Source organism: Perissodus microlepis, chromosome 16 (assembly GCF_051167445.1).
Source record: "Perissodus microlepis isolate ML-2025 ecotype Zambia chromosome 16, ASM5116744v1, whole genome shotgun sequence".
NCBI lineage: Eukaryota > Metazoa > Chordata > Actinopteri > Cichliformes > Cichlidae > Perissodus > Perissodus microlepis.
This window is the reverse complement of record NC_140476.1, coordinates 21,148,285-21,168,588: the sequence shown is the minus strand read 5'-3', so window position 1 is coordinate 21,168,588 and position 20,304 is coordinate 21,148,285. Positions and strand designations below refer to the sequence as shown.

At 40.7% G+C, this 20,304-nt stretch overlaps 1 protein-coding gene across 1 annotated transcript; it reads left to right on the top strand.

Moving 5' to 3' along the window:
* The first annotated feature begins 131 nt into the window (after positions 1 to 131).
* Positions 132 to 20,037, top strand: kpna3 (karyopherin alpha 3 (importin alpha 4)). The gene is made up of 17 exons (XM_084907573.1): positions 132 to 357; positions 2,935 to 2,979; positions 7,138 to 7,227; positions 8,416 to 8,445; positions 8,567 to 8,619; positions 8,713 to 8,808; positions 10,390 to 10,475; positions 15,399 to 15,485; positions 15,605 to 15,774; positions 16,088 to 16,132; positions 16,279 to 16,410; positions 16,500 to 16,628; positions 16,966 to 17,070; positions 17,347 to 17,418; positions 17,707 to 17,869; positions 18,001 to 18,095; positions 18,204 to 20,037. The coding sequence occupies exons 1-17, from the start codon at positions 289 to 291 to the stop codon at positions 18,300 to 18,302; spliced, it is 1,566 nt and encodes a 521-aa protein (XP_084763699.1). The 5' UTR covers positions 132 to 288; the 3' UTR covers positions 18,303 to 20,037.
* Positions 20,038 to 20,304: the final 267 nt, after the last annotated feature.

The window sequence follows — 20,304 nt, the reverse complement described above, 5'->3', positions numbered from 1 at the left end:
TTTTCATTTGCCTCGCTGTTAACGTAGCGGTTTCGCAGCTTTTTTACGTCCGAAAGTCGTCGTCGTGCGCAATAAATCGCAGATGAATTTATTGTCACTGCATCGAGGAAAGCCGTGGAAACCAGGGCAGCCCAGACAGGAGGTATGCAATAACTCCTCCCCTCGCTCTGCGATCTGTTACGTACTCCTCCCTCTCTTCGGAGCCAGCAGCGGCGCAGGAGCTGCCGTGCCTCGTCTTTCACGGAGGAGATCCCGAAAGCCGGAGTAACAGCTAAACCCCATACAGCCATGGCAGAAAACGCCGGCTTAGAAAACCACCGCATCAAGAGCTTTAAAAATAAGGGGCGTGATGTCGAGGTGAGCTGACATATAAATGCTAGTCTTCGTAACATGACTCGAATTAGATTTATGTAGAAAACGACAGTCTTTGGGCCTCCGTGGGGAGCCTGGCCCCGGCAAAGCTCCCTGCCAGCCAGCCAGCCTGCTAGTTAGCAAGCTAGCTGGCTAATGCGAGCTATCGTGAGGAGTTCGCCATCAAAGGTGCTATCTTGCTACCGGTAAAATTCCTCGTAATGAACCAAAGGTGGTGATAGCTATCAAGTGCGTACCAGTGGCTTGCAAATATTGTAATGTTTGTGAACGATAAACTGTGTTCTATTTGAATCGTTGGAACTGGGGAAATTAAAGGCAGACGATGTAACTGTCAGTGCCAGCTAGCGTTAACTAGCTACTTGCAGAGACACCGGTCACAAGCAAGGCTGGGCCCTCCCGGCTCCGTAATCCTGATGTTCGTTCTGTTTTACAGCCAGCTGAACTCAAATGACACCCGTTTTAACTAGCGGCTGTCTCACACAATTGCCATATTAAGCAAAAAGATAAGTGCGTGTGTAATTAAATGTCTGTTCCACATCCACCCTAACCAAATATTGCCCCTCCTTGTTAGCTTGCTAATGTCAAGCAAATGACTAGCATGCGATGCCAGGTGAGGCGGCTGAAGAGGGCTGCTAACTAAGCCACTAAATGGTTAGCTGAAAGGTAGTGATGCGGTGACCTTAGCTTTACGGTACATTTTCAATCAGAAAAGCAAACTACACTGAAATTGCTACAACACCACGATGAAGTGAGGAGAGTCACTTTAGGCACAACATTAAGCTTGCATTGCTGTTAATAATAACTTTTTCTGACACTGCGGTTTTTTATGAAATTTCTTAAGTTAATCTTAGACATATTTCCTTATAAACAGTGCTGTTACAGAATAAATGGTGAGGACATTCATATCAGATTCGCTGCTAAGACTCATTCTAGAAAGCGCCATCAGTAGTCTGTGTGCACAGCTGGCAAATCTACGCTGGGCATTTTGCAGCATCATTCATCTAACGAGTCTAATTATAAATTTCTCTGACAGCATTTGACTGCAATGCTCATTGACATGATTACCAAACCATTTGGGTAAAGGCTGGGTTCAGAGAAGTCAAGATAAAGGAAGCTGGGACCAAAGGCTGTAATGAAGTACCAGATATCTAGACTTTTTTTTATTTTTTTTTAAAGATTACATATGTTATTTTTTTGAATTTCATCAGAAAACAACGCTCAGCCATGGCATTCACCAACAAAGACACACTTGTGCTGGGTTGTTCTGATCTATTAGTAATCCTGTGATAATCCTCAAACAAAGGTATGTCTGGAAATGGCCTTTCAAAAGCCACCAGTTTCCAGAAAAACTCCAGTTTCTAAAAACACGGATTGAAAACCTTTGGGTGGTTGTTTTGAAACTTGGAGTCACTTTGACAAGCACATGGCTACTATGACAGGCAGATTTGTGCAAAGTGAATTCCGGATGCTATTTTTGACAAATTGTCTGACCTGGGTCCTCTTAAGAGTCTCAGCGTGAATTTGAGTTTTTGTAAACGAATGACTCAGACTACAGCAGAGGGGGGGGAAAAAGCCAGTTTGGGGTTTTATTTATTTAGGTCAGGCATAACAGATTGCTCTTCATGTCTGACACCATTTGCAACAGCAATGAATTGCAAAGCAGTAAAGTCTCGCTGCTACAGGCCATAAAACCCTCCTTTGTTTTACTGCACATCATACACAGTGTGGATATTGGACAGGTTGTTTTTTGTTTTGTTTTTTTGACTCCCAGTAACAAATCTGAAAAGAGTTTGTTTGTTTTTTCCTCCTCTTTTGGTGTGTCTGGTAGTGCCTGTGTGCCCTCATCAATTTTAATTTTATTTACACATAATTGTTGTACCAGTATTGTAGGAACTTTTAAATCTTTTAGGTCCATCAAACAATCAGAATTTCAGCAATGAATCAGTTTAAATGTTTTGGTCTAGTTTAATTTCTCTTGATAGTCAGGCTGGACGGCTACTTTTCATCTCGGCAAAGGAAAACATTTTTCAGCGTACGCGTCGTTATTGTTGTTTTGCCACGGTTGGGAGACACCTCTGCTCTGCAGCCTCCCAAGTTATGACTTTCCCAAATTACGTAAGAGGCTATTTAGGAAAGCAACATGAACCTCTTCAAATAGTCACAAGATCTGAGACCATCTCAAACTGTTCTGGATGAATTGGAAACCCAGCAGACGCACAAATACAGCAATTAGTTACTCTCTTTCTGAGTTGTTTTATTATGATTTCACTTTCAGTTGGATTGGTGATGGTTGCCTTTTGTGAGATACAGAATCTTGGTTTTTCATCAATTTTGTGTCACCTGTTTTTGACTAGTGTTTTTTATTTATATATATATATATATATATATATATATATATATATATATATATATATATATATATATATATATATATATATCCATTAAATCACTTGGCGTAAAAGGCTACAGTTTCTATTTTCTAACCACAGTAAATGACATGATTTCTCAAAAAAAGTGGGGGGAAAAATTTCTCATTTCCTGTTGTGTTTGTTTTCATTGCAGACTATGAGAAGACATCGAAATGAAGTGACAGTTGAGTTGAGAAAGGTGAGAAACAATGCCCCATTCATCTACACACACAAGTATTGCAAACCTTTTTCTGTTTTTCAACCAATGGATTTGGGCGTATTAGGCTTTAACATGGTTCATATGGATGTTTCACATTAAGAGTTTCTACAAACGCTTGGGACATTTGGGAAGAAATCTGCCTTTGCAACCTGAAATTGCATAGACTGAGGGTTTAGCTTTAGCAGTGCTTTAACCAAAAAGTAGCAGCAGATTCTCTGTGCCATCTGTCTGCCTAAGAAGCATTCAGGCACATGATTGAGCTATAGCATGCTTGCCCTTGTCCAGTACACAATCACTGTGGTTAGATGCACATCCGGGTGTGTAGACTGAGTAAATTACAAGCCATTATGCCGTTAATTAACGCAGCTGGATTGATTAAAATAGGATTCTGTGTGTTCTGTCAGAAATGTGAGACGGGCAACTGAAAAACAGAGCTGAATAGCTGTATTAATAAATGCAGCTTATGAAACTTCTATATTTATATTTTGTAGAGCACAGTGAACATCCTGATGCTGTTAATAGAAGATGATCTGCACTGTAGGTCTGCTTCAGGTGGTTCTGCCAAGAGATTTGCATACTCAAAAAGGACTGGGATTACTTCTGATAATTGTTATGCCATCTGCAAATGTATTTTTGCAGTAAAATAGGATCTTAATTGAATGCAGTGTGCGCCAGTGCAACAAAAGTACCAGAGGCTTCAGAATATATTCAATTTCTACTTTGTGTTGCTAAATTATGTAAAACGGCAACACAAATGGTTCTGGATTAAAGTTTATTTGATCAACTTAAATGCGGAGTTTACATTGAAAGGGCAAAAATAACCTTAATTGTTTTATCTTCCTTTCCTGTCTGCATGGAGTGTTAGCTTAACATATGAAGGGGAGGTAGATCCCCTCTACCTCCCCTTCATAAGGTGTCATTTGGGTATTTATTTTGTTCTGCACCACAAAAAGAAATCAGTATGATGTTATTAAAATGCAAACACAGATTTTTTTTTTAATCCACTTTACCTAATCAGTTTATTCACTGCTAGTATGTTTAGTTTTGAATCCATATTTTTGGGGGTATTTCAAGGATTGGCCAAATCGTTAACCTCTAGGTATATCATCACTTTTCATTTGCTGGGTAATATTTTCAGCTAATTGTGCTGCTTCTTTAGGGTGTGGAGTCATTAAAAGAGATGTGATTCAGTTAACTGATCTTAACTGAAAAGAAGTATTGCATTCATTCTGCTCTCTGTTGTGGCTTCATCAGTGAACACTATAAATGAGTTCACTGAAAAGTCTGCGTGTCTCAACAATACCTTTTCTACCCGATCACAAGTGATGTGCTGCAGCTTGTATCATGTTTTTCTGTATGTAATTCTATTGGCATTGCTCTAGTATGGGTGTTTTCTATTGTTTTGTTTTTTTTTTGTTTTTTTTTTTTGGGTGTGTGTGTGTGTGTGTGTCTTTAGACAACTCCCTGGCTGTTCTATATACAAGAACTAGAATCCATTTAGGTTATGTTGTTGAAGCCATTCCGACAGAGGGCTCCTAATCTGTTAATTTGAGTTATCAAGTAATCCCAAGTTTGCATCAGATTTTTAAAAAAAATTTTTTTAACATGTTTGAGAAGAATCATTGTTTTTGTTGCACAAGTTGTTAGTCTTATGTAGATTTCTACAAATGTAGCCTTTGTGGACACTTTAAAGTGCCAGATAGATATTCCTTACAGATCCTGCAATTAACACCATGAGGACAAAGTCATTTGTAGATATTTTATAGTCCGATTTTATGATTTTAAATGACTGGAAGCCGGTCCTCAAGAAGCTTTAGATCAGAAACAAGATCTGTATGATCATGCATTGAGACTTTGAAATTTGTCTTTCATTGAAATTGTGGCTCTTAAAGATTCGAGCTGTTTACCAGCAGTTCAGTTTTTACAGCAGGGAAACCAAATCCCAAGTGAAACCACTTCTTAGAAACTTTCTTTTAAGCTTACTGATGTGTCAGAGCCTGTTCTCACTTTTATGTAGTTGGAAGCTGATTTCAATTTATTGCCACTGCTAGCTTGATGAGGAATATAGCAGGTTTTAATGTTCGACTTGCTAGGAAAATGGGAAGTAGGTGGAGTAATTTATTGAAACTTGTGCAAATATGCATGGAAACATACAGAATATGAGTCAAATTCTAATGACCTTGGAAGTCAATATTTTGTATGACCACCATTTAAAGCTCGTTGGATGTTGCCTGCTTTTTTTTTTCCTTTTCTTTTCTTTTCCTTTTTATTTATTTATTTTTTTAAAACAATCCCACACAGTTTCAATACTGTTGCCTCGAAGGAGTCATTTTTGTATTTTTGTTGTTGTTTTTATGTTTGTTTTTTGTTTCCCCACCCCCCCACCCAGGTATGCTTTTTGCAGCGTGTTTGGGTTTGTCATGCAAGGTGGTGGATTAAAATTTTATGGTACTTTTTTCTGTTCATAATTCCACCTATTTTGCGAACACCTCCAACACCACTGGCTAAGATGGAGCCCCAAACCATGATGGTGGCTGCACCGTGTTTTTCAAATGGGTGTAGATACACTCTTATTGACAGTCATTTGAACTATAAATTTCAAATTTGGATTAATCTCTCTAACTGAGCACTGACTTTCAGTCTAGTTGATGATCAATTGAAGGGTCAGATGCATCTCTCAGTTCTGTGAGAGGATCCCCCCCTGACGATACTTCTTAAGGACATGACTTTCAGATGCTGTAGAAGATGGCCTGGCTGCTTTCTTTCCTTTTGTAAAGCTCAAGACTCTTGTGCAGGGCTGTATATTTCATGTTAAAAAAGCAAAACAAAAAACTAAAGCTTTAAGATAAATGTAGTGGAGTAAATGCTGTGCCACTCTTTAGAATCACCTGCATGTTGCAAGAGGGAAGCTGGCTCCTCTCAGCTTGAGCAAAGTGTACAGGAAGTCTGCCATATTTAAAGCTCCAAATTAATGTCTGCAAATACTTAGAGATAACTTTCTTTTATTTTCTTCTTGATTTAGTTTAGCTGTGTTTGTCGCTGTGTAAAACAAACCACAAGTGGGTGGGTGAAGCTAGAAACATTTTCTTCACATTTAAACTTTGCATAGGTGGTTTGATAGAGGACCTTTATTGGTATTTTAATGTGAAAATATTGACTGCTTATTTATTTTTAAACTGACCCTAGGCCAGTTGGCAGTTGGTTAGGGTAAACAGGGTTCTGTAGAACCTGCAAGAAATCCAGAAGCATGTTTTTGTTCATGTCATGTTCATTTTAACCACGTGTGTGAAATTGACACACTGTCCCTGTGTTTTTGTAGTTCCCAGTTTCCCCATATTGGAGGGGTATCTGGTTAGTGGAAGGTGAAAGTGACTCTACTCTAATTTAGTGTAAAGTGAGAGAAATTTATATTGACTGTTTCCAAGTAACATTTCTATAAAAATCTGTTCTTAGCAACACAGCATTGAATCACTGAACACTATTAAGACAGTTGCCATATATAATCACCACACTTGGAAAAAGAAGCGTATAAGATGTATAAGACCTTCTAAACTTGAAATTCAAATTAACACGTAGTAAACTGTGGCATTGTGCTTTCAGGGAGAGTCGGAGAATGTTGGTAAACTAATGCATAGAGCAGCACAGCCTTCAGTAGCTGGGGATGTTGAAACATAAAATATTACTGCTGAGGTGGTCTCAAGTCTGGTACATTCCATTTGGATCAGAGGAACAAGAAGCACTGCACTAGCTGATTAGTCATCAGTGACGCACATCGGCACTCTGAGCTGGAATGTAGGGCAAGGGAATCTCCTCCTACCACTGACTCGCATGTCCTGTAGATTGATACCGAATGAAAACGTTTGATGGGGACGCAGAGTGTGTTGAGGGTTAAAGGGTAAAGGTTCAGCGTCTGTTTGCTTTGTGGGTTCTCCTGCAGGCATTCTTTTCTGGATTAACCCCTATGATACGGGATTCTTTTCATCTGGCATGCTGGATCTCCTGCAGAAAATGAAAAAGTTTGGCAAAGAGAAAAACGCTATGCCTAGACTCACTGTTGGTTTAAGAATTCATGAATGCATTAATGAATACTTTCATCTCCTCCTCTCATTGGTCTTCTTGTCTTTTTCCTCTTGTCAGAACAAACGAGACGAACATTTACTGAAGAAGAGAAATGTCCCGCAGGAGGAGAGTCTGGAGGACTCTGATGTCGACTCAGACTTCAAAGGGGTAAGTGTGGGTGTGTGGTGGGTTTGATTTGAGTGAGCGAGATGTAGCGAAACCGGACTACATGGATATCAGGTCAGAAGGGTTAAAAAGGTGGGCAATGTACCGCGTATGGGATATGTCAATAGGATTCCAGTTTAAAAAAAAAAATCACTTTAATCTCTCATCTTTTTAGATGACGAGGTTGTTAATTAGTATGCCAGGTGATACTGAGAGGAACCCCACTTAATTATTATTTTTTTTAATTATTATTCAGCCTGCATAGTTCTCATACAACCAGGGGAGGATGAAGAGAAAAAAAAAAGCGTGACTTTGTGTAATATCTTGCCAGAAGCCTGAACACTAGGTGTCAAAAGCAGGGAGGGTTCATCACACTGTTAAGACTTAACAGTGACTAATGCCATAGAAGATCCCAGTCTTATAAAATCTCAGTACAGACTTTGACTCACTGTAATTGCAAGAATTGTGCAAAATTGTTTAGAGTCTTGTAGTTGGGTATAAAACATTTCATTCACCCCATACCAAAGCCCAGAAGAAACGTTTACCCCTTTGGATTTTCAGAAACAAAGGTAGTCTGATATAAAGGTCGAATGTGCAGCTTTCTGCTTTTTTTGTCTTCATCAGTATTATCTGAAAGCAACCAGGAATTTCACATATGTGCACTAGAGGTGCTCCCTGATGAACTAGCAGGTGCATATTTACAATACCAGTTTATTATTTGACTTGTGAGGCAGAGAAAGAATGTGTTGCAGTACCAAGAAATACACAATTGTAATGCACTACTTTGTAAAATGTAAATCTTACAACCAAGCCAACTGTTTAACAATACGAGCAAAATCTGTAGTGATTCTGAATGTGTCACAACAAACAGCAAGTAGGCTATGCAGCGTTAATGCAAATGGCTAATTTTTGTCTTAACGTGGTTCACATGATGAGCCATCTTTGCAGTTGGTCTGCAATGTTCTTCATCTTTTTGGAGTCTTTCCTCTCAAAATGATCCCACACTTTGGATTTCCTGTCCAGTCTAGTAAATTTAATGAAGTTAGTTAGTTAGTTAGTTATATTAACCCCGAATAACGAATAAAATGCACCATAGTGACAATGTGTAGCGTTAGCTCTTCACTTGCTATTGATTGCATGTTCTTAGCAAATTACGACATTGCTAATATTCTTCATTTTCTCTTTGCTTAGCAAAATGTTACGCTCGATGCCATTCTACAGGTACGTTTATCTCGTTCACACCTTTTAACAAATATTGAATCCTTTCCCAAATGTACCAGCAGTACCACCCTAACTTTTGGCTAGTTATGCTGATGTCTGTTATTGTTCTTGTTCACTGCAGAACGCTACCAGCGATAATGCGGTTATACAGCTCAGTGCTGTACAGGCAGCCAGGTGAGTAGCTGATGAAACACGTTTGTATAAATACCAGTTCTTCCTTGTGTTTTCTGGTGTTAACTTTTATTTTTGCATTCGATTTTTTTTTAGAAAACTGCTCTCAAGTGACAGAAATCCTCCCATTGATGATTTGATAAAATCTGGGATCCTGCCTATTTTAGTCAAATGCCTGGAAAGGGATGACAAGTAAGTGTGCTTCCTAAGTAGTACTTTTTTTTATTAAAGTTTTTTAAAATTATTATTTTGTTTAGCTTTTTGTTAATGTAATAACTTTTATTACTGATCCTGCTGCATCATTTCTCTGCTGTAGTAGAATCATTGTGTGCATGAGAGTGTTTCCCACTGTGTCCACACGTTAGAGTGTGTGGAGGCATGCAGGGCAGCTGGCTCGTCCTCTCAGTACAAGCCAAGCCAAATATATCAACATTCCTGTCTCTCGGAGTTCCCCAATTCCCAGGACCTTGTGTTCACTGAGGGGGGGCAGGAATGAAAAACTCGAGTGAAAGAGCTTGTAAGGAAGTAATTGTAAAGATTTTACCATGGCAACTAACAGCTGATAGCATCATGTTGACATTATTAGATATTTGTACATCAGGACTGAACTATTAAACTAGTTGATTGGGGGGTTTTGGGTTTTTTTACCCCTCTCCACTCCTCCCCACGCCAGCGATCATCACACTTCACTTCACCTAATTGTTGCCAATGCTGTGGCTATATTTAGCAGCTTTAAACACCCCTTTTTTTTTTCTTTTTCTTTTTTTCCCCCCTCTTCCCCAAAAGTGCCAAACAAGTAATTAGGGAATAAACACTCAATAGTGCTGCACTACAATGACAAGCTTTTGCTCTCTGATGGCAGACACAGCACTGCTTTGTGTGTGTTGTTTTCAGTGAGTGGCACTAGCAGCAGTATCCTTAAAATATTCACTGCTGATTACTATTGAAGCTCCTGAACCCGAAAATCGTATTCAGGGCAGCCCTTAATATGTTGCCATAGCGCTGTGGCAGAAACCCAAGCCAGCTCAGCTTGATGTAAAGCCTCACAATAGAATTTACAGCATGAAAACCTCTGCCAATTAAAAATGGACAACCTATCCTTTGGAGGTCTATAAATTATCTGTGAATGCCTGGCGGGGCAGGAAATAAAGCGGGTCTCTTCACAACTGGTTACCTCCCAAAAAGAAGCTGTTTTATTCTTTTAAATCCCAGAAGGTGAAACTTAGAAACTTCAGATCATGACAGGTTGTCTGATGAAACATTTCTTTGGGAAGACGGAATTACCATCCTTTGTTACAATTAGCTAGCATTTGGCTGGTGGGTGGCGTGAGAATCACTTTTATGTGTGTGATTTTTATTTTGTGTTGCATCAGTTTTCCTAAACTCATTTTAATGATGGTTCTCCATTTTGAGTGCAGTTAAACTGAATGATACAGTTTCTAGACCTTTCTGGTGTCAGATTTGTTATCTGTCACAAGATTTTGGACTACCTGTATTAATTCTGCTGTTGTAGTTATCTTTTTCTTGAAAAGCCAGCCGTTGAAAACTCGGTTCTCTAAATGAGCACCACAGTTTGGTTAAAGCATGTTTTGCTCTAATTAGTTCAAGAAGGCCCAAAACAAATATGTTAAGAATTTGAAATGGCAAGTGGGGGGGGGGGAGATTGCACATGGATATTATTAATCCCTGCTCCTTCCATTCTGTCTCGTTTACTGCAGAATAAATGAGCTTACTTTGTTTTCTAACTGGTTTTGTTTTTCCTCTGTCTTACAGCCCGTCGCTTCAGTTTGAGGCAGCTTGGGCTCTGACCAACATTGCCTCTGGGACGTCAGCACAGACCCAGGCTGTGGTTAAATCCAGTAAGCTGACCCCACGGTTCATGTTCCCCTGTGTTACCCCTTCAGTCTGTGTTTATATTCTGTCTGCAATTTGCCAAGCAAGCATATTTATTTATTTTTTCACCCAGTAAGGCTTAGTTAGTTTTTTTTCTGCCTCAAAGTAAAACATGGTTATCTAATAAAGCTAACATGACTCTATAGCTAAAACCATGTTTAATATTCAAAAGATAAGATGGCTGTTAGAGATATGGAGCAACTTAGTTTGAAATTATGGAAAGCCCCATATTAAAAACATGCTTGTTTGCTGAGAGTTATAATGAGGGGTAATTTATACTTAGACGTCTACATGGCACATTTAATCATGTTGGCATTTAAAAAAAAAAAAAAAAAAAAAAGACACAGCATCCCTTTCTGTTGCTGGGAAAGCTTTGTGCTCACTTGCTATCGGTCTAACATATTTTAATGATAAATTTGTAAATTTTGAAGATCATGAACAAATTGGTTTAGACAAAAGGTTTCTTTATGGTCCAGCCAGTGCATCGAATGAATCATACTATAATGGTTGTAGTGTATGTATATATTTGCATTGCACTTCCATTTTCTCTAGATGAGTGGGCCAATCTTCACAAAATTAGCATAAACACTGCCAAGGCACTTTGAGTGCCAACATCTATGTCAAAGGAGCTTGCAAAGAAAAGCATCTGGACTTCTTTAAGTTTACTTGAAGACGTTTCACCTCTCATCCGAGAAGCTTCTTCAGTTCTAAGGTCAAATGGTGGAGAGTCCCAGATATAAACCTAGTGGGAGTATCCCCCCACAGAGGGACAAAAGGACCCCCTGATGATCCTCTAATCGCCTGAGCCAAGGTGTGAAACTGGGTGTGGGTCCCAATCAGCCAGAGTTTCGGGTGTGTTCATTGTGAAACCTGGCCCCACCTTATCATGCGAATTCCTGAGGTCAGATGGCCCAGGATGTGAGTGGGCGTTAAGGCGTCTGGGAAGGGATCTCAAAACTGGATTATAGATGGCAGAGAGTTGGTGTCGTAAACCCCCGCCTCTGTTCAAAGATGGTCGCTCACAGTGGACATAGATGGCTTCTTTCACTCCTCTTTCAAACCATCTGTCCTCTCTGTCCAAAATGTGAACATTGGCATCCTCAAAAGAGTGTCCTTTATCCTTAAGATGCAGATGGACTGCTGAGTCTTGTCCTGTGGAGGTGGCTCTTCTGTGTTGTGCCATGCGCTTGTGAAGTGGCTGTTTGGTCTCTCCAATGTAGAGGTCTGGGCATTTCTCGCTGCACTGTACAGCATACACCACATTGTTAAGTCTGTGTTTTGGCGTTTTGTCTTTCGGGTGAACCAGTTTTTGTCTGAGCGTGTTGCTGGGTCTGAAATGCACCAGGATGTCAAGCTTGGAGAAAACTCTCCTAAGTTTTTCTGATACACCGGCTACATAGGGGATGACAATGTTGTTGCGTCTGTCCTTCTTATCCTCCCTCGTTGGTGTCTGGTCTTCTTTTCTGTGCCTCTTTGCTGACTTTAAGAACGCCCATTTAGGATAGCCGCACGTTTTGAGTGCTTCCTTTACATGTGTGTGTTCCTTCTTTTTTCCTTCAGGCTTAGAGGGAACATGTTCTGCCCGGTGGTGTAGGGTCCTAATTACTCCAAGTTTGTGTTCCAAAGGGTGATGGGAGTCAAAGAGGAGGTACTGGTCCGTGTGTGTGGGCTTCCGGTAAACTTCGATGTTGAGTTTGCCGTTCTCTTCAATGTGCACAGCGCAGTCCAGGAAAGGCAAACAGTTGTCCTTTGTGTCTTCCCTGGTGAACCTCCTCCCATCACCCTTTGGAACACAAACTTGGAGTAATTAGGACCCTACACCAACGGGCAGAACATGTTCCCTCTAAGCCTGAAGGAAAAAAGAAGGAACACACACATGTAAAGGAAGCACTCAAAACGTGCGGCTATCCTAAATGGGCGTTCTTAAAGTCAGCAAAGAGGCACAGAAAAGGAGGCACAGAAAAGAAGACCAGACACCAACGAGGGAGGATAAGAAGGACAGACGCAACAACATTGTCATCCCCTATGTAGCCGGTGTATCAGAAAAACTTAGGAGAGTTTTCTCCAAGCATGACATCCCGGTGCATTTCAGACAAAAACTGGTTCACCCGAAAGACAAAACGCCAAAACACAGACTTAACAATGTGGTGTATGCTGTACAGTGCAGCGAGGAATGCCCAGACCTCTACATTGGAGAGACCAAACAGCCACTTCACAAGCGCATGGCACAACACAGAAGAGCCACCTCCACAGGACAAGACTCAGCAGTCCATCTGCATCTTAAGGATAAAGGACACTCTTTTGAGGATGCCAATGTTCACATTTTGGACAGAGAGGACAGATGGTTTGAAAGAGGAGTGAAAGAAGCCATCTATGTCCACTGTGAGCGACCATCTTTGAACAGAGGCGGGGGTTTACGACACCAACTCTCTGCCATCTATAATCCAGTTTTGAGATCCCTTCCCAGACGCCTTAACGCCCACTCACATCCTGGGCCATCTGACCTCAGGAATTCGCATGATAAGGTGGGGCCAGGTTTCACAATGAACACACCCGAAACTCTGGCTGATTGGGACCCACACCCAGTTTCACACCTTGGCTCAGGCGATTAGAGGATCATCAGGGGGTCCTTTTGTCCCTCTGTGGGGGGATACTCCCACTAGGTTTATATCTGGGACTCTCCACCATTTGACCTTAGAACTGAAGAAGCTTCTCGGATGAGAGGTGAAACGTCTTCAAGCAACTCAAAGAAGTCCAGACGCTTTTCTTTGCAAGCTCCTTTGACTACGATGACCTGGATGACTGAGAACCTTCACAGACATATTGCCAACATCTATATGACACACATTTTATACAGATCCCACAATCATCCTTTTTTTTTTTTTTTTTGTACATTTGAGAGTTCAGTTAAGCACCAAATGGAGTGTTGGATTGGAATAGTGTGTCACACAATATAATGTACACTATTGCCAAAAGTATTCACTCAGTCATCCAAATCATTCAATTCAGGTGTGCCAATTGCATCAATGTTAATGTGTATAAAATCAAGCACCTAGGCATGCAGGCTGCTTCTACTAACATTTGTGAAAGAATGGGTTGCTCTCAAGAGCTCAGTAAATTCCAGTTTGGTACCATAATAGGATGTACCCAGTGCAGCAAGTCCACTTGTGAAATTTTCTTGCTATTAAATATTCCACAGTTGACTGTTAGTGGCATTATAACAAAGTGGAAGCTACTGGGAATGACAGAAACAACAGCAACTCGGCCAAAAAGTGGTAGACATGATGGTCTGCACAGAGGTCGCCAACTTTCTGCAGTCAGTTACTACAGACCTCTAAACTTTACATCACCTTTAGCTCAAGAACAGTGTGTAGAGAGCTTCATGGAATGTGTTTCCCTGGCCTACCAGTTGCATCCAAGCCTTACATCACCAATTGCAAAGCAAAGATTTGGATGCAGTGGTGTAAAGCACACCACCACTGACTCTAGAACAGTGGAGACGTGTTCTCTGGAGCAATAAATCACTGATCTCCATTTGGCATCCGATAGATGAGTCTGGGTTTGCCAGTTGCCAGGAGAACCGTACTTGTGTGACTGCACTGTGTCAATGGTAAAGTGTAGTGGGTTAGTGGATTATTGTGTGGGGCTGTGTTTTAGGATTTGTTATAGCGAAAGGCACTCTTAATGCGTCAGCATTCCAAGACAATTTGGACAATTTCATGCTTCCAACTCTGTGGGAACAGTTTGGGGGCAGCCTCTTCCTGTTCCAAAACGACTGCGCATGAGTACACAAAGAACGGTCCATAAAGACATGGATGAGCAAGTTTGGTATGGAAGAGCTGCACAGTGTCTTGATCTCAGCCTGACACAACACCTTTCGGATGAATCGCAGTGGAGACTGTGAGCCAGGCCTTCTCATCTAGCATCAGTGTCTGACCTCACAAATGTGTTTCTGGAAGAATGGTAAAAAAATTCCATAAATACACTCCTAAACCTTGTGAAAAGCCTTCCCAGAAGAGTTGAAGCTGTTATTGCTGCAAAGGCTGGGCTAACATCATTTTAAACCCTGTGTATCAGGAAGGATATGTCACTCATGTTCCTATGCATGTGAAGAAGATGAGCAAATACATTTGGCAATATAGTGTGTCATAGCATCATACTGTAATGATTGTAACACATACATGTTTATGTTCCCATAGTAAGTTGAATCAAATGTCTGGATTTCACATCACCAAGTTGTGATTGTGACCATAAAGAAACAGAAGTGAGTATAGGTCCTCAGCATTTTGAGAGTGATTGCGTAGAGCCAGTTACCAAACCATTTCATTAATAGCCATAACACATTACACCATGTGTTACAGCTGTTTTTATAGTCATTTAACACCTGAGCCATTACTGTGCCCCTGTAGAAAGCTGTATCAATTAGCATAGAAGCCTATTGTCTAGAAGATGTAGTACTTGGGAGTATAGCTGAAAGCTTTCTTCATAATACAGAACCATCTCTAAAGTGGAGAGGACCTGCTTGTATGAGGGGTGTATGTGAAAAATGACCATTCATCTCACCCCTCCATTATAACTGTTAGTCCTAAATGAATCAGGTGTCAGTTTCATCTCTGTTAGTCTCTATAGAAATACAAATGTCTTAACCCATTGTGGTCCAGCATGGTTGCAGAGTTGGAGCAGATGTAATGATGGTTCAACACATTACTGTGCGTAAGGCAAAAGTCTGTGTTGGCTCATTCTGCAAGACAAGTGGTGGACATTTGGACTCATGCTTTGTTTGTTTGTTTTTTTTATCCCCCTTGCTAGGTTCTGATCATTTTAAAGGTGGCAAAATAAACAGTCCATCACCCTGGGCATATCTGATAGTTTAATTTTTGTGCTTGCAGATGCAGTGCCCTTGTTCTTGCGACTGCTACACTCTCCTCACCAGAACGTATGTGAACAGGCTGTGTGGGCTTTAGGAAACATTATAGGTGAGTGTCCCTCTATGATAGATGTGCTTTTTGTTTTTTATTTTGTTTTTATTTATTTTAATACTGCTTGGAAGCAACCATCCAGAGTTCTGTTGACCTCTGCCCCCTTGCACAATCAGGTGATGGGCCACAGTGCAGGGATTATGTCATCTCTCTGGGTGTGGTCAAGCCCCTGCTTTCTTTCATCAATCCATCAATCCCCATCACCTTCCTCCGTAATGTTACCTGGGTCATTGTTAACCTCTGCCGCAACAAGGATCCACCACCACCCATGGAGACTGTGCAAGAGGTGGGTGTGACTGTATGTGTGCGCGTGCGTGCGTGTGTGTACCAGCTCTCATGTGCCATACAGATGGTTGTGTTTCTTTGCATTTGACTCTGTCACGGCAGGCTGAGTCACGCTGAGCTTTTACAGCACATTTTCAGTAGCCAAATCAGCCTCTTCACCCCGGGGAACTTCTGACTAGAAAGCTCTTTCGCTGACAATTGAAGTCTGGTTTTGACAGCTGTTCCTCTTGTGATGTTTTTTTTCTCCTGTTTTTACCTTCATCTATTCCTTTGCCTACTTCCAACCCACTCACAACCTACTTCTTTCCCCACAGATATTGCCTGCCCTCTGTGTGCTAATATATCACACCGACATAAATGTAAGTATCTGGCTGTGCTGTGATTACTCAAGTTATCGGTTTACTAATGTACATAAATTATAAAGACAAAATTTAGTGCTTAGTTTTTTCAGTTCTAGCAGTATAGTAACTGTCTCAATTCTTACGTGTTCTGACTCTGTGTATAGATCCTAGTAGACACAGTGTGGGCTTTGTCCTATCTGACGGACGGAGGCAACGAGCAGATTCAGATGGTCATTGATTCTGGAGTTGTTCCATTTCTTGTGCCTCTCCTCAGCCATCAGGAGGTGAAAGTTCAGGTAAGACTAATTCAGTCCTCCCACCCGGTCCACACTCTGAAGCCAATTTTTATTTGAAGTTGTATTCCTCTTTTGTTCACAAACTACAGACGGCAGCTCTGAGGGCAGTGGGAAACATTGTGACGGGGACAGATGAGCAGACACAGGTGGTTCTCAACTGTGATGTTCTGTCACACTTCCCCAACCTGCTGACACATCCTAAAGAAAAAATTAATAAGGTATGAGATCCACAGCCTCAGCCTTTAAGCTCATTATGCTTTTTCTTCTAGTTTCTTATAGCTTTACATTAAAGTAAATGGAGAGTAAAGTAGTATTTATTGTACAGATAATGTAACAAGAGCAGGTTTTTTTGTTGTATGTAGTTATTTTATTTAATTACAACTCTCAAGCTTTTTGAGTTTAAGTTAAATTGGTACTAATCTGTACTTAAAATCCATTATTTAGGTGAAATGTTAAAATATTTTTTATTGAAGCAGATTCATTCTATATAATACACTGAATGCAGTCTTTCTTTTTTTTTTTTTTTTTGACCATTTGTGATTGGTCTGTTTGCAGGAAGCAGTCTGGTTCCTGTCCAACATTACAGCTGGGAACCAGCAGCAAGTCCAAGCTGTGATTGATGCTGGTCTGATTCCTATGATCATTCACCAACTGGCTAAGGTTTGTGTGTGGTTAGAAATTGGGGGAAGGGGGGAAAAAAGCTCAAGATTCTCTCTAGTTTCTGTTCAGTTCTGTCCCTGCATGGTACCAGACACACGATGTATAAATTCACCTTGGCATTTAGTTGCACTGACACCTTTTTATATTTTCTAGCCAGAAAGCAGAACAGTTTCTGATAGAAGACATGGAGACTGAATGCCTATTTGGCCTACATATTGTGTGTATTTTGGCAATTTGCTGTGTAGTACGTTTTGGTGACAGCCTGGCTCTCTACAGGGTGATTTTGGCACTCAGAAGGAGGCAGCATGGGCCATCAGCAACCTCACCATCAGTGGGAGGAAAGACCAGGTGAGCTTGGCTTGTGGACCAGACAAGATTTTTTTTTGTACTTGGTTTAAAAAGATTTGCTACAGTGAAATGGGTATATGTTGTTTTAATGAAAAAAACAAACTGCATTTCTTCACTGCAGTAGGAAATGTTTGCCTCATTGTTTCTTTCAAGAAGCAGAAAAATAATAATTGTAGGCTGAAGCTACACAACATTGACTTAAGTTATGAAGGTCACTGTGAGTGCACTTTCCACACTTGTAACCATGTACCTATGTTGTAATCAAGTATGGATGTGGGGTTTGTGTAGGTGGAGTTCTTAGTGGAGCAGAATGTCATCCCTCCGTTCTGTAACCTGCTGTCCGTGAAGGACTCCCAGGTGGTGCAAGTCGTCCTGGACGGCCTGAAAAATATTCTCATCATGGCAGGAGATGAAGCCAGTACTATTGCCGAGATCATAGAGGAGTGTGGAGGTCTGTGTTTGATGGTTTCCTTGTATCCTCTTAGAAACTTGGTGCAATTGGATTGTTTATCTTACTGAAGTTGCTTTTTTTTTTTTTTTTTACAATGTTTGTTTCTAAAACTGTTGTTTTGTCTTTTTCAGGTTTGGAGAAGATAGAAAATTTGCAGCAGCATGAGAATGAGGATATCTACAAACTAGCCTTTGAGATTATTGATCAGTACTTTTCAGGAGACGATGTGAGTTAACCGCCACCATGCGTCTCACTTTCTGTTATTTTGGATTTGTTTTCCTTTTTGGGCAATGTCTTACTCTAGCATTCGATCTTACAATGTTCTTTTTTTCAGATTGATGAAGATCCTAGCTTGATTCCTGAAACTACTCAAGGAGGAACCTTCAATTTTGATCCAGCTTCCAACATGCAAACAAAGGAGTTTAATTTCTAAAAACCAGGATGTTTGGTTCAACCAGTTGCACGGGTACTCTGTAATCACCCCAGACATTCATCCATCTCTCCTCCAATCTGGCAACCTGGTACAGAAGGATATACTTAGCATCACGTCAACATGGAAACTCACCACTGAAGGGTTTACCCACCCCCACCTCTGCACTATGGGGTGTTTTTGATTTTTTTTTTTTTTTTCTTCTTTTAAATTGTCATCGTTCACAGAACACTGCAACCCTTCATAGGAGTCCTTGTTATACAACAGGCACATTCACCATCTGGCAACCTGCATCAGGAAGATTGTCAGTATTTTCTGCCAGTGCTTCTAAAATGTCACACAGAAAGGAAACCAGAAGGAAGGAAAAGCCTTCACGGAAAGATTCAATTGCCAAATGTCAAGTTCTCACAAAGACGGAAAAACATAAGCACATTTTCAGACACATGAACACGCATGCATATACACGCACTTTTTTTTTTGACACTTAGAAGAATTTGTGTGCATACTTCAGTTAGAAGCCATCATATCACTCATGGGGAAGAAATACTGCTGTTTGTTTGTGCTTTATTTTGTGCTTTCCCCTTCCCTGGATTGTCCTCTAGTGTTACTTCACCCATGCACACTGACATACTACAAGTACATGCATTAATACATTTCGTGACACTGATTCCTGATAGCCAGGGCACACCAATACCCTCTCTCTCACCCAGTTTAAAGAGTTAATCCCAGAGCTAAGCCATGATTAACCACGGACCCCCACTGCCCTCCCAGGAGAGTCCTTGGGCAGGTGGAGGGGCGAAAGGGCTCTAAGGCAACAAGAGGACTCCGTGGCAAACTGACTGACGGGACTTCTGACTCAATGGCGTCACTTTTTTAATGTGACCTCTGTTGAATTATCAAACTTACTGTTTGTTTAAAAAAAAAAATCATCAAAAATGTGAAGAAAATGCCATAATTCTTTTTTTTTTTTTCTTCCCCAACACAACTGTTAAGACCTGCTAATTGCCTGCTACTGATTAAGCAAAGCGGCAAAATTTTTATTTTAACGGATGTGAATACCTGTCACGGGAGGAAGCACCTTTGGGCGAAGGCACAGAGACTTAAGAGGAACACGTCAGCTGTAGCGTTTATCTCCCCCCGCCACCCACAGGACATCCTCCTTCTGAGCTCAGTCACGTCCTGGGATTCAGTAAACTATTTGCTCGGGACTCCCCTGTAATGTGAAACTCTGAATGGAGGGAGGGGGTTTAACGAAAAGAAAGAAAACAACTTAAAGCTAAAATCATCCTAATTGCGATATGACCTTTTTTTTATTTTAAATTTCGCTACAGACAAATTGGTTTCATGTTTCCGCTTCTACTGGTTGGGTCTGTGGAGCTTCCTTTGTATTACTATTTTATTTTTTAGGTTTTCTTCAGTCTTATGCACACGTCTGAGAGGCATAACGATGTCTGACTGCAGAAACGACAAAAAGGACCTACACTCACTGAAGACTAGACTTGTACAACGAGTGCAGGTCCTGATCTTTACACTACTTTCGATAAAGAGGTCACATGTCATCACTCAATTTGAATAACTGTACAAAAACGTGATGTGTATCTCTCCTTGCCGTCTAATGAATATATATTTACATAAAGCCTGTACAAAGCTGCTGCAGCTGACAGTCATTGGATGGACGATAACTGTCAAAGATGGCTGGGGAGGGTCTCTATTTTTTTTTTTTTTCCTCCTTTTTGAAGCAATATTGTTTTATTGTTTTTACTTTCGACTTGCATATGTATTGTGATGACATGCTGATAAATTGGAACAGGCTGGTTTTGTTTTTTTTCCTCCTCTCTCTGTAGTGGTGACGGGCTGTTTAAAATGTACCGTCCCGTGTCCTGGTTGATGTGCAGGCTTGGGGTAAATGTGTCAAACTTTAATCCCAATCATAGCCCTGGTCTGGAAGACTTAATGATCCCACCCCCCCGGTTGGCTGCTAACTACTTAGAGGGGTTCAGAGCTG